The sequence below is a fragment of the Elephantulus edwardii genome, unplaced genomic scaffold (genome assembly GCF_000299155.1).
Source record: "Elephantulus edwardii isolate Elephantulus edwardi_28Jun2011 unplaced genomic scaffold, EleEdw1.0 scaffold00048, whole genome shotgun sequence".
In the NCBI taxonomy this organism is placed as follows: Eukaryota; Metazoa; Chordata; class Mammalia; order Macroscelidea; family Macroscelididae; genus Elephantulus; species Elephantulus edwardii.
The window spans coordinates 508,215-532,418 of NW_006399798.1; the positions used below are offsets into that span (position 1 = coordinate 508,215).

The 24,204-nt window shown below is 50.2% G+C and overlaps 1 protein-coding gene across 1 annotated transcript in view; it reads right to left on the bottom strand.

Moving 5' to 3' along the window:
* Positions 1–4,369: 4,369 nt before the first annotated feature.
* FOXK2 (forkhead box K2) overlaps positions 4,370–24,204 on the bottom strand; it is a 43,448-nt gene continuing 23,613 nt past the window's right edge. Inside the window, exons 4-12 of the mRNA XM_006886303.1 lie at positions 20,292–20,403; positions 19,295–19,505; positions 15,742–15,889; positions 11,691–11,837; positions 9,883–10,076; positions 9,125–9,300; positions 7,753–8,049; positions 7,463–7,672; positions 4,370–4,563 (exon numbers count right to left, since the gene is read on the bottom strand). Coding sequence (XP_006886365.1) covers positions 4,370–4,563; positions 7,463–7,672; positions 7,753–8,049; positions 9,125–9,300; positions 9,883–10,076; positions 11,691–11,837; positions 15,742–15,889; positions 19,295–19,505; positions 20,292–20,403 — 1,689 coding nt within the window. The remainder of the gene's footprint in view (positions 4,564–7,462; positions 7,673–7,752; positions 8,050–9,124; positions 9,301–9,882; positions 10,077–11,690; positions 11,838–15,741; positions 15,890–19,294; positions 19,506–20,291; positions 20,404–24,204) is intronic.

Sequence of the window (24,204 nt, forward strand, 5' to 3'; positions counted from 1 at the left end):
TAAAATTTAAAAAAAAAAATTTTAAAAAACAAAAAAAAATACAAAGCCCCTCACCCCTGGGCTGATAGGCAATATGACAGAGGGAGAAAAGTTTGCAATTGTCAATCATTTCCTCTTGCTTGGATCCACAATCAATGTCCTGTCCTTTGTTCTAGTAGGCAGGGGGGTACTGCATTGGGAAAGTCTGTGGTCAGGGATTTTTCCAAAGTCCTGAAGAGCAAATGATGTCACCTGAGACTAAGGTGTGCCAGAATCAAGCCATGGTCTTTTTATCACTTGCAGTTCATCTGAGAGCTGGACAATGAAAAAGGATGACAGAACTGATGACTGAGCTGTGGTGTCACAAGGACAGGCAGATGTGTCTAGGGAACAGTGCAGCCAGGGTGTTCCTTGGAGGCAGGGATCACAAAGCTTTGTCTCACTCCTTTTAGGCATGTTGCTAGGAGAAGCTGTTCCTTGGAAAGAGAAATGTTTGGAAAGGAGGAGAGGCAGCAGAGAGAAGGACCTCAGTGAGGTGGACTAACACAGTGACTGCAGCAGACAGAAATGAGGATGGCACAGGACAGCGTGGTTCGGGTCTGTTGTTCACAGGGTAGCTGAGTGGTCGTCAACTTGACATCTTCTCACAGGAAGCCCCCAGAGCCCCTTGTGGTCTTTGAAGGAAGAGCTACTGCTAATTCATGAGGTCACCCTGGTGAACATAAAGTGAGTCAGCCAAGAGGTCACGGCTGTTCTAGAATGCAAAAGGTATGCTGACAGTACATCCACAAAACCCCCAAAGAAATTGCAACCATTCTGCACAGGCTTCACTTAACCTCCTCCTACTTAACTCTGAACTAGGGTGGCTGGTTCACTGTTGCGTGGTCTCCCCCTCTGAAATGAAACAGCTTCCCAAGCAAAGCCAACAGGCCTTCCTGCCCTACAAAGCCGTGTCCTGGCCAGTGGTACAGTGTCCTCTATTTGACGGCTTCTTTCTTCAGCTTCTGGATCTTACATTTGCGGTTGTTTAAGCTATGCTTCCATTTTTAAAGTAAAGCTGTTATATTCTCCAACAACTGTTACTTCTTTTCTGACTGGCTTTTTCTTCAACAAGGAGAATGCCATGAATTCAGTTTTTCCTTAGAAGCACAAAGATAACACTGCTGTCCATTTCAACATAGCTATTAACATGGACAATAGAACAGAAATATAAAATACCTTGCTTCCATCCTTAGGAGGGTCCGATGTCTCAGTCCACAGACAGGAGCCATGTGCTTGTGGTCAAGGACCACTGTCCCGGGCAGGAGGAGCAATGGCAGGTTAGGTGTTCTGGGAGGAGACTGTAAACAAATCTGTTAGCTGCCATGGAGGCTCTTACATGAGGGCATCAGCCTAGGGAACCTGTGGGAACTGGCCCGACCATGAGATTCTACCTCGTCTGGGTCCAGAACAGCTCCTTGCTCCGCTGGCCGCCCCAGCACTTTCACAGTCCCCACGACAGCTCATCTGTGCAGCTCTGAGCATCACCGTGTATGGACGTAAGCACACAGGAGCCCCCAGAAAGGTCTTTCATCTCCTAGGAGAACACATCTCCAGTTATTGGCAATGACCTTGACCTTTAAGGTTGGAGGGCAAGTCTATATACAAGAAACAGCAGTGAGAACCACAACTTTGAAGGAAGACTTTAAAACTCCAAAGCAACAGAGAGCAAGACCTTGTGAACACAGCCCTGACCGCCCTCTTCACGTGCATACCTTTGCCGACTGGCTCCCTGGACCCCGGCCCTCATCTTTTACCAGTACAGGGGTCAAAACAGAAAGGCCAATGACGGTTATACTTACCAAATGATACTCAGCATTCAATTAAAATTAATAAAAATATTTTATTGAATTTCAGGAACTTGGTACTTTTTCTGTTAAAATTTCAAATCTTTGCACACAAATCATCACTGTACTTCCTAGAATAGTGTTAAGTTAGGAGTTCCAGATTGTTACTTACATCCTGTGTCACACAGCACAGAAACCCAAGTCCTGGTGCCGCCCACCCCCCCCCTCTGACCATAACTACCGACTACTGTTAGACTAGCAGAGGACAGTGACGGAAGTGGTGGGCATTCAAGGAGCTCCACTGTCCTCGCGCATGCTCTCCTGAAGCCAGAGGAGCAGAGTCCAGAAGTCTTCCCGCGGGCGCTGTGGGCACAGCACGTGATCTGCTTCTGCTGAGTGTCCCTTCTATTACCATCTAGTGCTGGCCAGAGCTGTGCAAGCGAAGGTTCTATTCCCTGAGGGAGCTCAGGAGTTTGGCAAGGGCCAGAGCAAAGGTGCCTTGGGCACTGAGAAGAATGGAACCCGTGGAGAGCAGGGAGCTCCCAGGATAGGCACCTGCATCCAGAGCCGGAGTGGGGCACTAACACAGCCCGAGAGCCCAGCAGCTGCTTCCTGGTGTCCCAGAGGGATTCTCTGGGTCCTGAGGGCTCAACTCCAAATGCAAAGCAGTACCTTGGGGCTGGAGACCTTGGCTATGATTCCTGCAAACCCACAGTGGGGCTGGGCAGACAGACCTCAGGCTGCAGCAAGGATGAAGAACTTGGAGCAAAGCTCACCCCATCCCTACATGACCCGAGATTCTCGCATAGACAACCCGTACAAGCCAGCTCCAGCTCAGACTCACCGTCCTCTGGGTCCTCCCAACTTCCTGGAGAGCGGTGCCCAGGGGCTGTGCAGGTAGCTTCTGAAGGTGTCCTATCCACCCCTGCCCGGGGAGGTCGAGAGCCCTGGATAGCCCAATCTCGGGACGTAGGGTCAAACTGCCAACTTTGTCAACAGGTAACAATGGCAACCCCAGGCGTCCGGCATGTACTCCAAGCACCACTGCCCATGCGCACAGCCAGGCCGGTGTCACCCACATTCTGAGTCCCCGATCAGCTCGTGTGTGTGGGGCTCACGGTCTCATCTTCAGCACGCACGTCTGCGGTGACAATGTCAGCTCCACACGGGGCTCTACACATGATGCTTACAACACATTTATCATATTTGGTCTTTAGGTAAATAAGAAATGTTTTAAAATTGCCTAAATATACCATTCTGAGCTGTTTCATTCCATGGGGGCGGGGGGTGTTCTTCTCTTAAAAAAATTTAAATACCAAAATAACTACCTTTAAATAAATAATGTTATGATGATGACATTAAAAAAAAAAATCACAATGTGGCTGACCCCCAGCGTGGGTGGCTCCAGCCTCCCCAGGGCACTCTGAGAAGAGGTGCTTTTTTTCTTGGGGGGGGGGGCAGGTAGGCTGCGGCTGCCTGAGGCATCACTGCTCCTCACTTGGCCACCTTCCTGCGCTCACAGATGAGGGGTCAACTAGGTACTGGCTGCAGTTCTCAAAGGTCCAAGGGTTCTGACTGTGGATCAGAAACACCTTAGCATTCAGACATGGACTGCTGCACTGGCCTCCCAGGCCTGGCGACTGCGGCCCTGGCCGTTGTCCCGGGACCTGGATGAGCACTCAGGTGGGTCCAGAGCCGGGGATGACACAAAATGAAGACAGTATCAGGAGAGAGCTGAGATCCGTGAGGCAGGATAGAGTGCATGGGAAATGATGGAACCTCTCTCCTCCAAGGAGGTGGTCACAGCTCTGTCATTTTGAACATAACGTGAAACTTGTTAAGCCAGTTCTACTCAGAGTAGAGAAGCAGCAACAGAAAATAGCAAGAAAGAAATCCCAAGTGCAGCTCTGTTGAGTCCAACAGTCCTTCACCTGTGGCCACTGAGCACTGAGCCGAGGTCCTGTCACATGCAGCCTGGCCTCGGTCACCTCACAGGAGGTGGGTCATTCGTCAGGCAGCTACCCGCATGCAGCTTCCTCAGAGATGGTCATCTCAACTCTACTAGGACAGACAAGAGGAGTCATTCCACAGGCTGGGAACTAACAACAACAGCAGTATCCTTTCTTTTCCCGAGGGGAGATTTCACATGAACTGCGTGATTCCAAAATTTCCAGCGTAGAAATGGAGTGATCTGAAATGCCAACAACCCCGTTACTTTTAAAAGAAAGGATCCCTTAAAGAGTCTACCTCCTTGTGTGTCAAAACACTGTTCTCAGCGGCTGCCATGGTGGCCTCAGGGGCAGCGGTCCTGACGTTGACTACGGCTGTGGTGGAAGGAGGCCGCGTTCCCTCAGGGCTCTGCTGTGTCGCTGTCCCCAGGTGCCAGCAGAGTGCCGAGGGAGGAGGCTGTGCTCCGTCAAGGTCTGGCTGTGTGTGGTTTTTTTTCAAGTGTGGGTTGTTTGAGATCAGGAGTCTTAAGGCCACCCGGGTTTGCGTTTTGAGTGCTGAGGGGTCAAGTCCAAGAGCGGCCCCGACCACCGGGAGGATGCCTCCTTTGGCATGTCCTAGTTCTGGACGCCCTTGTCCCGCATAGCAGTGGGTGCGTCCACACTCACAGCAATGACGATGCCCTCCCCATCCTCGGTCTTGATTCGCTTCAGTTCTGGCTGCTCTGGTGACTCTCCGTTTTGCCGCTTTGTAGGCAGGGACGCCGACGCTGATGCATGGGTCGCCAGCATGTGTAAGGGGCTCGCAGTGGCTGCAAAGAGACAACAATCAGAACGGGAACTAGAGTCTTGATGCCCGACCGCCCACAGAAGAGTGGAGGGCAAGGAGCCCAAAAAAGTGCAGAGGAGAGACCACCTGGTAGTGGCAGAACAGATGCAATGCTAACCCTCTCGTGGAGTTTCAGGGACAGTGAACTGCACTAGCAGACGGCCCATTCTCTACACTGGAGCGGCCTGTGGACTTGAACCAACTGCCTTTGGGTTTGCACAGTGACTTTCCCCGTGGACCTCCCCTCATGACTGCAGGAATCAGACCCACTTCCTCTCTGGAAGGACTCCTTAGAGCAAGCAACTCGGGATCCGCGGTGAAAACAAGGCTAGGTGCTGAGGACGCAACAGACCATCAGTCACCTCTGTGCAAGTTCAAACTGAGGCCAGAGAAAATGAAAACAAGTCCACGAGAACCAAAATATGACCTTAATCCAGCCTATCTAAATTTAAAAATCATCTCAAAAACAGGTTTGAAGCACTGAACACCAATGACTGAAAACCAGAAGAGCTATGGGATGGCATCAAGGATATGGTCCATGAAGAGAACAGGTCATTACAAAGACATAGGAGAAAAAAATAGGCCAAAATGAATGGCAGACGAGACTGAAAATTGTACAAAAGTGCTGAGAAGCCAAAACAAAATGAAGATATGCTGAAGTAAAAGAGTTGAAAAGAAGATTTCAAGGGCAGCTAGAGAAGATAGATCAAAAGTATTATAATGAAAAGTGCAGTAGCTCTGGTGGCCTAGTGGCAAGAAGCTGCACTGCAATCCCAGAGGTACGCAGTTCAAATCCACCAGATGCTCTGCTGGAGAAGGAGAGGCAATCTCCACCTGTACCAGTCAGATCCAATTTGATGGTACATACACAAAAAATAATAAAAAAATTTTACCAGATGCGGCCTGGAGGAGGCATAATCTCCTCCTGTTGCAGTCAGATCTGATTTGACGGTACACACACACACACACACAGAAAAAGAATAAAATTTAAAAAATAATAAAAATGTGCTGAGACCTAGAATTGGAGAATAAAAAGAGAGGAACTAGCTCGCCATTTCTCAAGCTGCACTGAAGGCACTGGCAATAAAATAAGGCCCCAGCAATCAGTGGGATACCAGCTGACACATTTCAACTCACAGACATGCTCACTAGTCTATGCCAGGAAATTTGGACTGCCTGATGGACTGACCTGAAGAGAAGAAAAGTGATCCAACAGAATTCTCAAACAGTATCATTACTATCACACACAAGCAAATATTGCTTAAGATCATCCAAACAACTAGAATGTTTTAGAGGGAAAATTCCAGAAGTTCAAGGTGAGTTTGGAAGAGGCCTTGGCACCAGGGATATCATTGCCACCTACATCAGATGGATCCTGGCTGAAAGTAGCGAAAACCAGAGTAATGTCTATTTGTGTTTTATTATTGACTAAACAAAGGCTTTTGACTCTGTAGAGCAAACTATGGTTAATATTGAGAAGAATGGGAATCCCAGAACACTCAATTATATTCACATGAAACTTATACCCAGACCAAGCTGTTGGACGAACAGAGCAAGGGAACACTACATGGTTTAAAATTAAGAAATATGTCCATCAGGGATGTGTTCTTTCTCCATACCTACTCAATTTGTATGCTGAGCAAATCATTCCACAACCCAGACTTTATGAGGGAGAGTGTGGCATTAAGATTGGAAGACGACTCATCAATAAAACTGTTATGCAGAAATGACACACCTTGCCTGCTCAAAGTGAGGACTTCAAGTGCTAGTATCAAAGGTGATACAACCTCCATATGGATGACAATTCAGCATAAAACAAAACGTACACCACTGGGTCAACAGGCAACACCATGATAGATAAAGAAAAGACTGAGGTTTTCAAGGATTCCTGGATCCACGATCAACATCCTTATTACCAGCATCAGGAGATCAGGTTGCACTGGGGAAGTATGCTGTCAGGGACCTCTCCAAATTACTGAGAAATAATGATGTCAGTTTGAGAACTAAAGTATGTCTGATTCAGGTCATGGTCTTTTCAATCACTTGCTATGCATCCTAGAGCTGTACAATGAATAAGGATGGCAGAAAAATTGATGTCTTTAACTATGGTGTTAGAAAGAGTACTGAATATGCCATGAGTGGCCAAAACAGCAGAAGCACTGCGTGAATTCTCTCCGTATGCGCTGCATGCCTGCCAACCAGGGGAGATGGAGCTGCTTCCTGTATCTCTGCCGCACACCTGTCAGGTGGGAGGCCTCTGTGACAAACAGCTGCTTAGCTCAGCGGAACTGGATTTCTAGGCTGCAGGTCAATCTCACCAATATGCAAAATGGCAGCCTCATTTCCCAAGTCCTGCCCGGTGTGTCTCTGGCTTAGTGCCCCCAGGTGTTTGGAAGAGCATGTCCAGATTCGAGTTGATGCATCGCCGGACAGCTTAGCCTTCCTGGTGCCAGGGGATGGACAGGGGACGATCATCCTGCCTCTCTTGTCCAAGCAGCCCTGGAGGGGGACTGCAGGGTCGGCAGGTGCTTGGGTCCCAGTGTGCTCAGACATGTGCTTAGGAAAGCACCCCCTTCCTGCTCCACAGGACCACTGGGTGGCTCCAAGAGGACACACGCAGGCTGGGCTCCAGCAGCACACCTGCTGTCAGATGGCCCTCAGAGGGGAAGCCTGATGCCTGCTAGCCCTGGGCTTGGGCTAACACTTTCAGGGACACAGCCTGTAACGTTATCCTCCCTCAGATGGAACCTGCAGCACCAAGGTAGGACTCAGAACTGCAGCCTCCTGTCCCAGGGGCGGCTCCAGATCTTCACGCCAGGCATTCATGCCTGGGGACAAAACCACAGGAACTGGGGGACACAGGCGGGGGAGGAGGTTCTTACCGCTGGTGACTGGTCCATGGACAGCAGTGGCGACTGGGACCACGTGAGTCCCGTTCTGAGTTACAGTTTTTATCGGTAGCTGGTGTTGGCCTAGCGGTGCCTGCTGTACTATGGTGACCGTCTGCACAGGGGTGGACGGGGATGTCTGGATGACCCGGCCAGTGGTCCCCAGTGGGGCATGGCCAATCGCAGGGAGAGGCTCCACTTTGACTGAGGAAAAAGGAGAGAGAAACCATGTGAACCCAGTCAGCCAGGCCGGGGTGGCAGTCTCCAGCAGCAGCCAGCCTCACCTTTCACTTCACGGTGATCCCCATTCTCCTGTGGCTCCACTTTAGGAGGGGTGACCACGGCCGCCTGGGCGACCACTGTCGGTCCAGTGACAGCATATGTGCTTGCTGGTGCTAGCCCGGTGACGCTGGTGACTGCGCCTGCGGGGAGCTGGTGGACCACGTGGACCGTCTGCACGACGGGATGCTGGGAGGTGGAGGTTGTCACGGGGGCGGCCACCGCATAGGTGACGGGCTTCATCGTCTGTGGGAGCTGCCGCTGCACCGTTATGAGCACTGGCTGGCTGGACAGAGGGGAGCCTGTGGGGCCAAGGAGACGGTGAGGATCCACGCCCACGACCCCAGCACAGAGGACCGATGAGGCTCAATGCTGTCTTCCCAACAGAGCCCCCGAGGATTCCCTGCCTAAGACTAACACAGAGCCCCCCAAAGACCTCCTGTCTGCTACTTCAACACAGGGCTCCTCGAGGGCCTCCTGCCTGAAACCTCAACACATAAACCTCCCAAGAATCCCCCAACTGTAACGCTGAACACGACGCCAACAGAGCCCCCCTGAAGACCCCCACCTGTAACTCTGACACAGCTCCCCCGAGGACCCCTGTTCATGTCCCTGACACAGAGCCCCCGAGGACCACTGGGACTGTGGGTAGTCCACTCTACCTGCAGCATGGAGAGATTCTGTGTGGGTTCTCAGAGGCCTAGGACCCAGTCCTTCTCCCCAGGGGCCTAGGACTCCACACTGCGGTTGGCTGCCAAGTGTGTCAGCAGGATGGAGCCCACTGAGGGTTCAGCTGGGAGCTGGCCCTGACTGGATGGCAGTCCACGTTCTGAGATCTGTCAGATCCCCCATTTAAGCTGCCCACACACTTGTCCCGATGCTCTCTGCTCACAAGTGTCCATAAGGACATGCAAAGACTAGGCCCTGCTGGTCACAACAGCAGGGGCTCATCTGATGACCAAAGCCATCCCAGGAGAATAAGGAATCCTGCCAACTGACCTTTGCCCTTTTGGGGTCTGTGTTACACTAGATGAACATTAAGACTTGGATCAACTTGACTAGGAACTGCATTTATCATAGAACACACTTGGCCAGTGGCCTGGGAAACAAAAGTCTGGGTTCACCTGTCCCAATGCATCCATTTTCATTCTGTCTCGACTGCGAATAGGTCACTTACTTGAAACCCATGCAGGGCCTGGTCTGTAGTGTCTATCTAGGGGGTGACTTTCACAGGTTTCCACAGGTGAGGAGTGACAGGAGTGTGTATGTGGCCCTAGGCACATGGAACATGAGGGTCACTGGCCTTCACGAGCCTCAGGGATCACACACCAGGCCTAAGGCTTCCAGAAGTCTGGGGTTTGTGGTTGGAGTGCTCACCTGGTGCACTCTGGGCAAAGCGCGCCTCCTGGATGACGGCCAGCTTGGGCTGGGCGCCTCCCGGCTCGGGCTCCAGGGGGGCTGGCGAGCCTTCCCGGGACAGGCTCTCAGGGGTCTGTGCCCCACTGGAGTGAGCAGACAGCACGCCCGCGTGGTTGGGAGAAGCCGGCGCACTCCTATGTGGTCAAGAGAAGACAGAGTGACAGCTAGCATGTGCCAGGGCCCAGCCCTCTTGAGCCCGCCTGCACACATAAAGGAGCTTGGTAGACGGTTTCCCGGTCAGTCTCTGCCCTTCTCAGACTCCTGGGCAGAGGTGGGCCCTCAGCAGGTTGGGCAGTCCTGAGCCCTGACCCCTTGCAGGTCCTGCAGCCACAGACCTGGAGTGGGGCTCCAGCCCCGACGCCCAGTCAGACTTGCGGCTGAAGGCCTTCAAGTCCATTACAGTCTACTTATAAACTGGTAGCTAACAAAGGAGCTCCACGTCTGTAATCTGAAACCTAGGCAAAAGCAACAGTGTGTAAACCAATCTAAAAGCACCTTGAGAGAGCAGGGCAAAGATGAGGGACTGTCACCTTCACAGACCAGGTGACTCACACAGAAGCCTGCAGCCTCAGTAACACGTTGGGTGCCCATGAAACCCATCCATGCAGGTGACAGCACTGGGGGCCATGGACCTTGGGGAGAGGAGCCCTCTTCCACCATCCAGTCTTACTGCCCACTTGCAGGCTCCTGGATGAAGGAGGCCTGTCTGTGCTCACCTGGAGGACAGGGGCCCCAGGGGGGTTCTGAAGCAAGGCACGCCCCGTGGCCGTCTCTTTCGGAAGGCCTGCTCCATCAGCTTGCTCTCAGAGGCGGGATCTATCCTCCAGAAGGACCCTTTGCCTGGTTCCTCCTGGGAACGTGGGACTTTGATGAAGTAACGGTTCAGAGAGAGGTTGTGGCGGATCGAATTCTGGAGAGAGATGAGAGCGCTGATGCAACTGAAAACCACCCAGCTCCCTCAGTGAACAGAGTGCAAAGCAGAGCAGCGATCTGTCTGAAGCTAGAAGGGGACCCTGGGATGTGGGTGCGGCAGAGCCTCCAGGCGCTGTTGACAGGAGCAGACAGCATGTGCTGGGGTCTGGGGTCCCAGCAGCCCTTCCTTTGGCTGAGAGCAGCACCAGAAGGGAACAAGGGAGAGCATCAGCCCCAACACTAGACAGGACGGGAACAACGTGTCTTAACAAAGACAAGTGATCAGTGCAATAGCAGGCAGCCAGGGCCGGCCACCTCACCTCAGCAATTTGGGCCAGGAAAAGTGCTTTCTGAGGATACAGGTGGTTAGAGTCTGGCCAGGACATCAAGCTCCAGGTGTTCCAAGTGACCAGGCGGGTGTCCATGCTCTGCACTAGGGCCTCGAGGGTCTGGGATCCCTCCAGCCACTGAGGCAGGTGTAAGCTCTCATCTGATTGTCTGGTCTATAATTCACCTTCAGCTCTTTCAGACCAAACATAGTGACATCACTAAAGCACACACTACATAGCCCAAAGACCCAGATGGGGCTGAAGGCAGAAACACATCCCAGACCCAACCAGCAAGCCCAGGGCACACGCCTATGGAGTCTGGACTCAAACCCACTCCCTTGTCCACCGGTCAGGGCCCAGGGCTCTTATAAACACTGGAGGCCTGGGTTGGTGGAGATGGCTATGAGGACTGCTCACAGCAGTTACACAGTGTCATTCCTTCCATCAGGGCAACAGGGGGCAGACCCTCTCTGCCCTCCATGACCCAGCTGCCCCCCATCTCAACCTATGACCCAGCTGCCCTCTGCCCCAGATGATGACCCAGCTGCCCCCCACCCCAGTGACCCAGCTGCCCCGTGATGACCCAGCTACCCTCGGCCCCAGCCAATGACCCGGCTGCCCCCCACCCCAGCTGTCCCCTCTGATGAAACAAGACCCCAGTCCCAGCTGCCCTCCAACCCCAGCTAATGACCCGGCTTCCCCCTGTGATGGATGACCTGGCTGCCTCCTGTGATGACCCAGCTGCTCCCCCCACCACAGCCAATGACCTGGCTGCCCCCAGCTGATGACCCGAGTGCGGCCCATTCCCCAGATGGTGAGGATGGCTACACAGGCACTTTTCTCAATGATCACACTTATGACAATACAGACTGTAGCCATTCCTCATTGCGCAATAAGTTTAAACGCCCTCCACATAAATCCTCTCTTGGTTGGTTCAGATCCTTCCTCGGGCTTCCCTGGGCTGTCTGATGTGAGGTTAAACTGGGCACTGACCACATGGATTGACACTAGTACTGCAGGAGCTGAACTAGCCCAAGCAAGGGCCCAGACACACACGGAGTAGGGGTGCAGTGGGCGGTGTGACCCAGTGTGCACAGTTCCTCAGCACAGGGACACGGGCAGGTGCAGTTTCCAAGGTCAAGCCTTCACTGCAGGGGCTTGCGGGAAGTGGCATCAGGCCCCACAGGGTCTCTGAGCTCAGGGCCTCGTCCACCCAGCTCCCCCTCTCCCCCGTGCCCGAGGGAACAAAGCCCGGACAGTGTCGGAGACCCAGCGACACGCACCTGCCAGCCCTTGTCTGCGGTCCTGTAGTAAGGGTAGTTCTTGGTGATGTGCGTGTAGATCCCATTGAGGGTGAGCTGCTTATCGGGGGCCATTGTGATTGCTTGTACAATGAGCTGCGCATAGGAGTATGGAGGCTTCGAGTCATCCTGCACGGAGGGAGAGAGGCCTGCCGTCAACGGAGTAGGGGGTATGGGTGTGGGGTGTAGGCACTCTCTCTCTCATCCCGCATACCCCTGCCCACTCTTGCTCTGGTAGGACATTCAGCCCCGTACACGCTTGTTCATTCGAACATGTGCTCGCTTGCTCACTCACATACACCCTTGTTAACACAGGGCATTCGCTCAAGTAGTGCGCTTACTGCAATGTGAGGATTACGTCTCATTCTGAGAATACTCAGTTACTGTTAAAGCAGCATATATTGATTTTAGAGAATCTGAAAAATGTGGAGGAAACAAGGAAGTAACAATAGTATACAGAACAATTAAAGGTCACTGTTGAAGACCCTCAGGCAGCAAAAGCAAAAAGAAACTGCCTCATAAGGGGTGGAGGGTGGGGCAGAGGTGTGGCCTAGGGAGTGTGTACAGGGACTGGTGGGGGCTGCGCTGCACACCTTGAAGTAGGTGTTCCCTTGAGGGAGTCCCTCTGTGCACAGGGCCAAAGGCCTGCTTGTGAGACATGTACATCTGCACACATGATGGATAATACTGTGCTGTATGAGGAACAGTAAACTGTCAAAGAATACATTCAGTACAAGCCAATGGAAGGCATGCCTAAATAACGTGTCTCCAGAAACTCCACGAACTTTGACAAATGTGAATAGTCATAGAGGGGCTTCAGGACTTTTGTTCACAGGGTTGCTATGAGTCATGCTCGACCCAAAAGCAAATCAACAACAATGCACAGAATTGTAGAAGAGAACATCAATTATTCATGTGCAAGTTCAAACTGAAGCTGAAGAAAATGAAAACAAATCTGAGAACCAAGTACAACCTTGAGTTCATCCCACCTGACTTCAAAAACTGTCTCAAGAAAAATTCGATGCATCGGTCACTAAGGACCAGCCAAACTGTGAAATGACATTAGGAACATTACCCATGAAGAAAACAAAAAATCACACACAAAAAACCCAAACCCGAGGTGAGAAAGGATAGATGTCAGACATCCGTTTTCAATATATAAAAGCCAAAATAAAGATAAGAAATGATTGATGACATCAGAGCTGAACAGATTTCAAAGGGCAACTCGAGAAGACAAAGCAAAGCATTATAACAAAACATGCAAAGACCTTGAAGTTAGAAAGCCAAAGAGGAAGAACAAGCATGGCACTTCTCAAACTGAGACCTGAAGAATAAAGTCAGGAGTGTACCCCTGAGTTATAATACTGAAGGACTGAATGGTGCTTGAAGTGTAAATGAAGATGAAAGAACACAGTCACTGGGCCAAAAAGAACTGGCTGACACTTGTTGCTGTTGTGTACCAGAGTCAGAACCAACTCACAGCTGACCTTCCTGCGGGTTTTCAGAGGCAGTTCATTGCATAGGAAGAAACTGTCCATTGTTCTCCTGCAGAACAGCTAGTGGCCTTGAACCCTGGGATTCTGGAATTGCAGCATAGCTTCTTCTTCTTCTTCTTTTTTTTAATTTTCATGAAAATTTACAGAGACTTTGGATTTCCATTCATTCATTGTTGCATTTTCTCCCTGTCCACCCCTCCCCTCCAGATAGCTTCTTGACACTAGAGCACCAGAGCTCCCTGAGCCATTTAAAACAATAGAACACAATCAAGAACCAATGGTTTCAAAGGAAGAAACCCAAGTTGCACTGAAGGCACTGGCAAAAAAGTAAGCCCCAGAAATTGATGCAAGACCACTCGAGGTGCTTCAACACACAGATTCAGTCCTTGATTCGCTAAGAAATTTGTAAGACAGTTACCTGGCCAACTGCCTAAAAGGCTGACATATTTGTTCCCATTAGAAATAAGGTGACCCAACAGCATTTAGCAATTATGACACAAAATCATTACTATCACATGCAATTAAAATCTTGCTATTATAAAAAGATGGCTGGTAAGGGGAGCTCTGGTGGCCTAGTGGCAAGAAGCTGCACTGCAATCCCAGAGGCGCACGGTTCGAATCCACCAGATGCTCTGCTGGGGAAGGAGGGACAATCACTTCCTGTACCAGTCAGATCTGATTTGACGGTACACGCACACACACAAATAATAAAAAAAAAAAAAAAAAAAAAATTAAAAAAATGCCTGGTACAAGAAGGCACTTCCAGAAATGCAAGCTGGATTCAGAAGAGAGAGAACAAAGGATGTCACTGCAGATACTGTATGGATCTTGACTGAAAGCAGAGAACACTAAAAGATGTTCACCTGTGTTTTACTGATTATGCAAAGGCATTCAACTCTGAGATCGTAACAAATGATGGATAACACTGAGAAGAATGGCAATCCCTGAACACTCAACTATGTTCATGTGAAATCTGACGAAGATGAGGTTTTTTGAAGAGAACAACGAAACACTGTACAGCTTAAAGTCAAGAGAGGTATGTAAAGGCTATATCCTTTCTCCATTTTATTCAATCAATATGCTGAGTAAATCTTTTAAGAGACTGAATTATATGAAGATGGACTTGGTATCAGGATTGAAGGAAAACTTACCAATAACCTGCATTATGCATGTAATACAGCCTAGCTTGCATAAAGTGAAAGACTTGAAACACTGCAGGTCAAAGACTATACAGCCTTCAATATGATTACATTACAACATCAAGAAAACAAAAATACTCACATCTGGACCAACAGGAGGAAATGTCAGGATTAGAGAAAAGACTGACAATGTCAATGATGTACTTTTACTTTGACCCATAATCAATGCTCATGGTAGCAGCAGTCAAGAAATGAAAAGACATGTTGCACTGAACAGATCTGCTATCAAGGACCTCTCCTCTCCAAAGTGATAAAAAAGCAATGATATCAAGTTTAAACACTAAAGCGTGCCTGGTCCAAGCTTTGATAGTTTCAATTGCTACCTATGCATCTGAAAGTCGGACAACACATAAAGGAAATCAAAGAACTCATGTCTTTGAAAAGTCCTGAACAAAGAGCAAGTCTGTGCTGAAAGAAGTGCAACCAGGGTGCTACTTGCAGGCAAGGACAGAGAAACATCTTCTCACGTCCTTTGGGTTTGTTTGTCAGGATGGGTCATTCCTTGGAAATCATGCTTCAAAGTAGAGGGTCTTCAAACGAGAGGAAGACCCGCAAAAGGGTATACTGACAGTTCCTGCAATGGAGGGCTTGAGCACGACAGAGCTTGTAAGCCTGGCACAGGATCTCTGGGCAAATGTGTTCTCCACGTTGGAGGGGAGTGGATGGGTCAGAGAACAGTGGAAGGCCTGGGCAGGAGTAAGAAGGGGCAGGAGGACAGGGGATGCATCGTGTGTGACATCATGGTCTCCAGTTTAACCACCCATGGGGTGGCCCCGAGGCAGGCCAACACTGCCGATGGTCTCCGCAGCACCCACACTTCTGGAGGCTGGCGTCTCTTGCTACAGTCAGGCAGGACCTGCAGCAAGGACACAGGCTGACATTTGGCTGACAGAGTGGGGCCCTGGCCAGTGAGTGGGTCATGCTGTTCAGAGGTTCTCTTTCATTTCTGATGTTTCTAGAAACCTCTCTTACTGAAAAGCAGAATGCTGAGAAAAGAGTGCTCAAGGCACACTTACTAGGTGCCCCACTACCTCCCTGAGCACTAGACTCTGAACATCATCAGGGTAGTGATGATGCCAGGGCAAGGCAGACAGTTCCCAGAGGGTTCCATGCACGCTTCTCGGCCTGATCACCACTGACTCAGGGCTACCTCTGGATACCAGATGTCAGCACAGTGGCTTGGTGGGTGGGCCTTGGTGCCATCTGGATACCTGCACTTGAAGGCATGCTCACCAGTCAGTGCAGACCAAGTACCTGATGCACTCAGAAACTGACTTGAGTGCTGGGGCCTCGCAGCAAAGGTCTCAGGGCCACTGTTGTCAGGGTAGAAGCCTTTACCTTTGGGCTGTCTCCACCTGAGGTCTCCTTCTCATTCTCGGGCTGTGAGCTGTCAGCCATTAAGTTGAGGTCAGCTGGTATCCCACGGCCCACCTTGTATCCCGAAGACCCAGCCCCACGGGGGCTGGACGGGCAGGAGTTGGCAGCGCTGTGGGAGACAAAGGTGTCTGTGTTACTCCATCAGCGGACACACAAAGACACTGAAGCCAGGGTCACTGGAACCTGCAGTAGACAGACAAAATTCTCCCGACCGGGGAGAGCATCTGAAGAGGCTCTCCTCCCGCGTGTTATCACAGATAACATGCAGACAAGCTCTCCTGGGGCAAGATGAGGCAAGGGATGGCCCCTCTGCACTCACGTCCATTTGGTCACATATGGACAGTGCAAAGAGGGCAGACCATCAAGGGGAACCCCGAGCCAGGCATGCACTCTGAGCTTGGACATAGCAGTTGCCCAGTGGAGCCCAATCTGGCCAGATGCCCCTACCTAACAAAGCACACACTTCTCTGTGCCAGGTCTCAGAGGCTGTGAGCACTTGAAGGTGTGGAGGTGAAGGTCCAGGGGCTCCTGGGTTCTCATTGGTCTTCCTGTGGCCACCACACTGCAGGGACAGCTCTGAGCAGATGAGACTCGCTTCACAGCAGTGCCCTCTCACAAGGACCTGATCCCACTGCTGGGGTAAAGCACTCCCATCCCCATGGTGGGGTGGTGGCCAGCTCATGGTAACACTGTGTACACACCGACAGCTGAGAGGCAGGTTGACACAAGCCGTCAGCAGGTCTTTCTTGCTAGTCTATCCCAATGGGAATGCTCTGCTGAGACCTGCTCAGTGTCACAGGCAAAGACATGTCTCTGCTCCTTGTCGGCTGTGACAGGAGGTGCACTGACTGGCCACCCTCAGTCCCCCACATGTGGCTGTCAGGTGTGCTCCCGTCTGCTCCAACTCACAATCACCTGATCATTGGACATGTGAGAGCGAGATGGGCCAGCTACGTCCAGGTCACTGATGCAGCTGCTCTACCAAGGCATCTCGCCAACGCTCTTCCTGCTTCAGGATCTCTAACACAGAAGGCGCGAGTGCTACCAAGAATCCCGCTCGCTAGCTCACCCGTCACTCTCTCACACACACACGCCATCCAAGGGAACTGGTGTGCACCACCCCACCCCTGTATACTAAAAGTGTCCCTGATGACCCACTGAGAGACCTCGTGGCCTCTAGGCACATCCCTGGTGTGGAGTCTTTGCACTGGGCACTTCTGGTGGTGGTGGTATGGATGTCTTTGTTCTGTCTGCTTTTCTGTACCATTTCCTTCACTGTCATTGTTTTAGTGTTTTCCAAGTCCTTGTGACTTCTCTCTCCCCCTTTCCTGGTAGGAGTTAGTAAATTTTTTTCTAAGGTAAGTTATTGTTTAATCCTCAAGTCACTTATCTTGAAGTGTCCTCGACTTCCTCAGCATTTGGACATTTGGTAACTACATTTCTTGGTCCCCTCCTGCCGTGTTGCTGTCATTAGTCACAGACACCACCTCATCTTCTAGTTCTAGTCTCGCATGTTTATCGTACTTTGTGTATGTCTGTGTCTGGTTCAAGTTCTGAATAATGCTGTCACGAGTGTTAATTCTGGACTGCTGACCATCATTGCTGGTTCTCAGTTCAAAGAACTACTTCTAGGATTTCCTGTAAGGCTGCTCTAGCTTTCACAAATTCATTTCTGTTCATCTGGAAATAGCCTCGCTTCTCCACCCTATCTGAGGAAATTTTTCTGGGTATAAAATTCTTCATTGGCAATTTTCTTCTTTCTGAATTTTATGTCTGTCTGCCCACTAGCTTCTTGTGTGCACAGTTTCTGCTGAGAAATTGGACCATCACCTTCATAATTCTTCCTAGTAGCTTCTGCACTGCTTTTTAATTCTGGAGAAACTGATTAAGATGTATCTTGGTGTTTTACCTTTTGGGTCATTTCTGGTTGGGGTCAGCTTAGCTTTTCAAATGCATATTTTCTTGTTTTTCATCATGCTTGGTATCTTATAGCAAATCTTGGAGTGACCTCTGTGTCTTTCCTGTTCTGGAATCCCAATCACACCTAAATGATTCCCCTGATGATGTCTGCACTCTCATGCACTTAGTACAACCTAAGTGCCCATCCACAAACAAATGGGTAGAGAAGCTGTGGTATATTCACACAATGGAATACTACGCTGCATTGAAAAACAAGGAACTCATGTAATATTATTCAGAATGCGTGACCCTGGAGGACATTATGCTGAGTGAAATATCCCAGTCACAAAAGGGACAAATACTGCATGGTGCCACTATTGTAAAACAGGACTAACATCGGGGTTGGGGGAAGACTGAGAAAGATGGGTTCAATAACGTATACTGCATTGAAACAGATAAGGGAGAAAATTGTTTAAAAGGGATATGATTAGGTATTTTTGTCATGAGAGGAGTCCAGAGCGAAGGCTGCACAGTGGAGTGGACCTGGGGAGAGGGATTGTAAAACAATGAAAGAATTTTTCTTTTACTTTTCCAAGAGGGTAGTGTACTAGGGGGGGAGGGTTGGGAGGGGAGAAAAGTGCAACAATGAATGAATGGAAACCCAGTCTCTGTAAATTTTCATTGAAATTAATAATAAATTGAAAAAGAAAAAAAAACCCAAAAAACAAAAAATATTCTTAGATATTTTCAGAACTATTCATGTTAAGAAAAACTGTTCTTGTTTTGGAAGAAAGAAATGTAAATGCTGATGTGCATGAGTAATTCCTGGATGTAAGTTTATGTGGTGAGGAGATGAAGGAGTGAGAAGAACTAGAGAAGGAAAGCAGTGAGGTGCCGAGAGCGGCCAGCATCTGTGGAGATGCTTAGCTCAGGAGGCCTTCAGTACGCAGTAGAATCCAGTGACTAAGGACAGCATACATGCATACTGACGTAACGAGTAAACTTCAAGACTGAAAGTAAGTCAAACTTAAGGAACACTGAGCTTCCGTTAAGGGCAATGGAAACATTTATTTAGGGATGTGGTTGAACAATAAGATGAATGTTATGAATGTCACTGAACCATCTATGTGAAGACTGTAGAAACCACAAATATTTTGTTACCTACGTATCTGCTACAATAATAAAATCATGGCCACTGCAGGTGGGGAACAAATCAACCTAACTGTACTAGAAACAAAGACACCAAGTTTTCAGAATTTACACACAACTGCAGAAAACAGAAAATTCAAATGAAAACCTCTGACATTCAACAAGTATCAGAAATCATCTGCCTGTTGATTTTTTTTTCCTGCCTATTGAATTTATATGCATCAAAGTCTCCCTCAATGAAACCAGGAGCATTTGGGAATTTCATTTCACAGGAAGCTGAGGGCACAAGGGTTTTGGGATTACATGACATCACCAATGTTCAACTAGTGACCAGGGAGCCTCAGGACCCATCAGTGCACTGCCAGGGGCAGTGATCAGGAAGAAGAGAGGAGGTGGCCAGGGAGGAGGGGAGAACTCTGAGAGCACAGCCCTTGGTGTCCTGTGCACAAGTCTGGGAACCACTTACCTGATGGTGCCTGTCGGGGATGGCAGGGGACTGATGAGGTGGGCCATGGAGTCTGGAATGTTGATGGTCAAGGGCGAGATCTGGGGCTGCACAGGCTTTACGGGAGATGCGGGAGCCTCCTGCTTCTCCCTGCGTTCGCTGGACAGGGCAGTGAAAGTTATCTTGATGTTCGTGCTGGGGAACCGGAACGTGCACCTGGAAGGAGAGCGAACTTAAGCCTGCATGTGGCTGGATGGGACACTGCAGGCAGGCAAGGGTCAGCACTACCAATCTGCCCGGGGCTCAGACACCCTTGGCATGGGAAGCTCCACCTCAAAGCCCCACCGACTGGGGATCTGTGGAATGAACAGTGTATCTTATGACAGGTTCAAGACAACACCCAGGCCAGGCATATGGACATGCAGATAAGTGGCCATTGGTACCAGTCAGGCCCAGGGAAAGCCCTGCAGTAGAGGGAGCCAGGTGACTGCGCTCACATAGACATTGGCAGGGGAGGCCTCAGCCAGTGTCCTGACTGCCCAGGACATGCATGATTCTGAAGGGCTAGAGTTCTGGGTGCCAGTACACCTGGTCAAGAGCCAGGACAGCCCCAGGGAGCATTATGGGAGGTAGGCTGCCTGTGAAGACACCAAAAAGGACACTTGTGACAGTACAGACAGAGCAGCCTAAGCACACTATCAGCAAGCACGCAAGTGTCTGCAGTACCGCACCTCCGTCCACAGGGCGAATGGGAAAGGGAACCCAGGAACATGCACCTGCAAGACCGCAACAAAGTCCACAGGGCATGCAAGAAAGGGAACCCGGGTACACAAGTGTCTGCAGGACCGCACTCAGGTCCACAAGGCAAGCAGGAAAGGGAACCTGGGCACACGCAGCTATAGGACCACACCCCCATTAACAAGGCAAGCGGGAAAGAGAACCCGGGTATACAAGTGTCTGCAGGACCGCACTCAGGTCCCCAAGGCAAGCAGGAAAGGAAATCTGGTAACACACTAACAGGGCATGCGAGAAAGGGAACCCGGGTACACAAATGTCTGCAGGACCGCACCCCCATCCACAGGGTGTGCAGGAAAGGGAACTTGGGCACAGGTACTGCAGGGCTGTACCCCCTGTCCACAGAAAGTGCAGGGGGAAAAATGTATCGGATATAGTCTGCCTAGAGTGTTATTCACAGAGACATTTTCTACTTTGTCTTTTAGATAATTTATCAATTGTGTGGTCAACACAAAGATGGGGAGGCTGCCTGAAGCAGGGGCGCAGCCTTGCAATGCATGAGTCCTCATGATAGGACAGGTTTATCAAAAGGCAACCCCTACTCAAGCATGCATGACCCAGACAGCATGAATGACCACTATCCTTGTTTCTAAAGCTGTACGTCCTTCAAGATTTGCTTCTTCTAGCAGTCTATGGAATATGCAGTACTCTTCAACACCAAATTCAAAGGCATCAAATCTTTGGTCTTCCTTATTTAATCTGTCACGTAGAAAGCCAGTAAAAATACTACACTTTTAACTGAGTAAACCTTAGTATTAAAACTGACATTCTTGCTCTTAAATACTTTGTAGAAAGGTCTGTGATACAATGAATTGGCAATAACTAATAATTACAATTAGTAAGAAGCTCTGGCGGCTTGGTGGTAAGAAGTTGCACTGCCGGCCCAGAGGCGTGCACTTTGAATTCACCAGCTTTTCCACAGGAGCAAGGTGGGCAATGTCCTCCTGGGTGACTGATGCCACTGGAGGAAGAGTGAGGGGAACATTCCAACTTGGCAGTACACAACATGGCCCTTCCACCTATAGCTTTCTCCTCTCTCTGCTCAATGCCTTGCGTCAAAATTGACTCATAGCTGATCCCCTACTGGGTTTCTGAGACTGTAAATCATATGAGAGGAGAGGGTCCATCTGTCTCTCTAGGGGTGTCCGGTGGACTTGAACCTCAGATAAGTGGGGCACCAAGGCCCCCTTCCATTTTACTTTGAATTGTAAACTCTTTGTGCATTCTGGAGAAAGCTGTGTGTCGTGTAGCTGTAGCATGTATCTGGAATCCCCACCTCACCAGAGAGTACGACCCTCAGTTATTCATTCTCTTTGGGTGGGCCATAGCCCTGAGAGGCCATGGAGAGGAGTGCTCTAGACACTGCATGCACCTGGCCCAGCTGCTCAGGAGCTGAGAGTTGTGGCCTGGAGACACCCTCTGCACCTACGTATGGGTGTGGACCATGCACACCAGCCTGATCCACAGACAAACTTGCCACTTCTGTAGTTTCTGAGACAACCCCCCACCCCACCCTCAGTGAGTTAGAGAGCTCACTGACAGAGAAATGAGTGAGGAGGGTAGCGGAGGAGGAATTACCAGTAGAAATGGTGAAGTGGGACAACAGTTTCAAAGGGGGAGATCCATAAATTTCACCTCAGAGGAACCAACTTTGTAGAAACTCTCTTAAAAGAGATTATTTGTGTAAATTCCTTGACAGCAGATTTGCCCAACATAATGCAGCTTCTGAGATCCTGGACCACTCCTTCCACGGACACTGACTACGGACGCTAGGAGAATGAAAGCCATGAAAGCATCAACCTTCAACTGTGATGTGTGCTGACTGCTGGCTGGTGATGACCCAAGCCGCACACGGACTGGAGTCTGAGAGAGCCTTCCAACTTGAAAAGCTATCAGTGTCCCTCAACGTGATCCAAATGGTTCAAATAAAACTACTCATGGCCACTCTCAACATACCATCAACTGTGGCTCACAAGCCAGGGAACCACTGGGAAGACCAGACTGAATGCGTCCACAGATCAACTCCAAATGAGGCCAGAGTGCAGAGCGCCAACCCCCAGCAGTGGACCTCTGCGCAGGAGACCCCCAGGCAGCAGAATCTTGAGGCCTCTAACTAGGAACAGACCCCAAAGGAGCTGGCCGAGTTCTGCAGGAGGTGCTGGGTGAGCCACACCATACGATCTAGAAGAGCACAGGGCTAGTAAAAGCAGAAGGAGCTCTGTGGTGTAGTCCACAGTGCTGCTGACCCAAAAGCCACTCCTCCCTGGAGGCAGAAGCCACCAGGAGCTCATGGGAGGAAGAATGGCTACCTCCTCCTGAGGGATCTGGAAACTCGTGGAGGATCAACCATGAGTCAGTTTTAAGTAGATGACAGTGAGTGTGGGTAACATGTGGGGAGAGCCACTGCTAGAGGGCGCAGGCGGGACTGCTGGGCGTCAGCAAGGTAAGCTGAGTACTGGCGGAGAAAAGGGCAGGTACGGGACTGACACTATTAGGCAGTAAGTAGCAGGAAAGGAGGCTGCAGAGTAGAGAGAAGTGCAGACTTGGGCTAGAGATGAGCAAGGGATCCACCGTTAAGCACAGGTGCTTTCAGTACTCCCATTTTCATGTCTCTCCAGTAGATCTGCTCTGCAGAAGCTCCTACCTCCTTCAGGTCCCCAATCCAAACACCGAAATGCTCTGGAAACTCTGACCTAAATCACTGCAGTGGCTTCTGACCTGAGCTGAGAAGGAGCTAATTATAGCACTAACTGGCCCACTTCGTGAGAACGCCACGTGTCCACTGCAGCAATGCTAGTGTGGCTGACTGTAGAGGGTTGGCGGACACAGGATGCACCACGAGTCACTAGTGGAGACCATGCTGACCACAATAAGGCTCTGGACTTGGCCTGGCGATGTCCCGCAGGCCAGGGAGCTCAGAGGAGGAAGGAGTAGACAGACAGAGCAGTGGAGCTGAGAAGCCCAGAGAGGAAATGGGACAGGTGCAATTACAACCAGGGGACTGAAATCAATGTCATATGCAGCGTCATGGAAATGCAGTCGGCTCTGAGAGTGACCTCAAATCGCAGGAACTTCAGAGAGACGGGAGCTCCCGGCCATCAGTGATGGCAAAGGACAATGTAGGTTTATTAAAAAAGCACCATTCTGACAGAGAGCATATCCAACTTCACACTCACAGCATTTTCAAATGGAGGAGAAAAGGACTTAGAAAAGCCTGAAAAGACAAAATGAAAGTATTGGAAAGAACAGGGTATGTGGCTGAGGAAGATGACTTGTGGGCTCTGAAGACGGTGACAAGCCATATTGTGGACACAGTGCTGGTGGGAGGGCCCAGTGACCCTGTCCACACTGCACTCTCCACTGACTCTGGAATTCTCCCTGAGATCAACCCCTCCTGGTAATCACCCAGGGAGAGCCAGGCACCACTCAGACAGACAGGTACTGCAGAAAAGGGAGACACACAAGCTGGTCAGTACTCAGAAGGCAGCCCCCAACCCAAACGCTGTCACCCTGGGACATGGGGACGTTCCCCCCTGGCCCACAGTTCCCCTCACTTCCCATTCTCCTATCTCCCAAAGGTGACAGTGACACAGAAGCAGGAGCCACAGTGCTCAGGTGATTCAATGTGAGAAGATATTTGTTAGGAAGCTCTCTGAGAGCTACAGTCCATCACACATACTGTGATTTTTTAACAAAGATTTCACTAAACAAATTAACATCTATCAGCCTAGTGGTCTAGAAATTGTGCTGTCAACCCTAAGGCAGGCAGTTCGAACCCACCAGGTTGCTCCATGGAAGAAAGATGGGCAATATGGGCAATCTCTTCTTGTGTGATTTACAGCCTCTGAAACCAGCTGGAGAGAGATGGCTATCAGTACGTTCCAACATGCCAGCACGCCAACCTGCCTACCCACCACTGCGGAGTTGATTCCAATCCACAGTGACCCTTCAGGACAAAGCAGAATGGTCCCATGGTCCCAAGAGCTGATTTTCCACACCATCCTAGAGAGGCTTAAACCAGGCTACTCCTTGGAGGCAAGGATTCTGGGGCTTCTTCGTCTGACATACTTTGGACATGTTGTAAGGAGAGACAGGTCCTTGGAGAGGGACATCATGCTGGGTAGAGTAGAGGAACA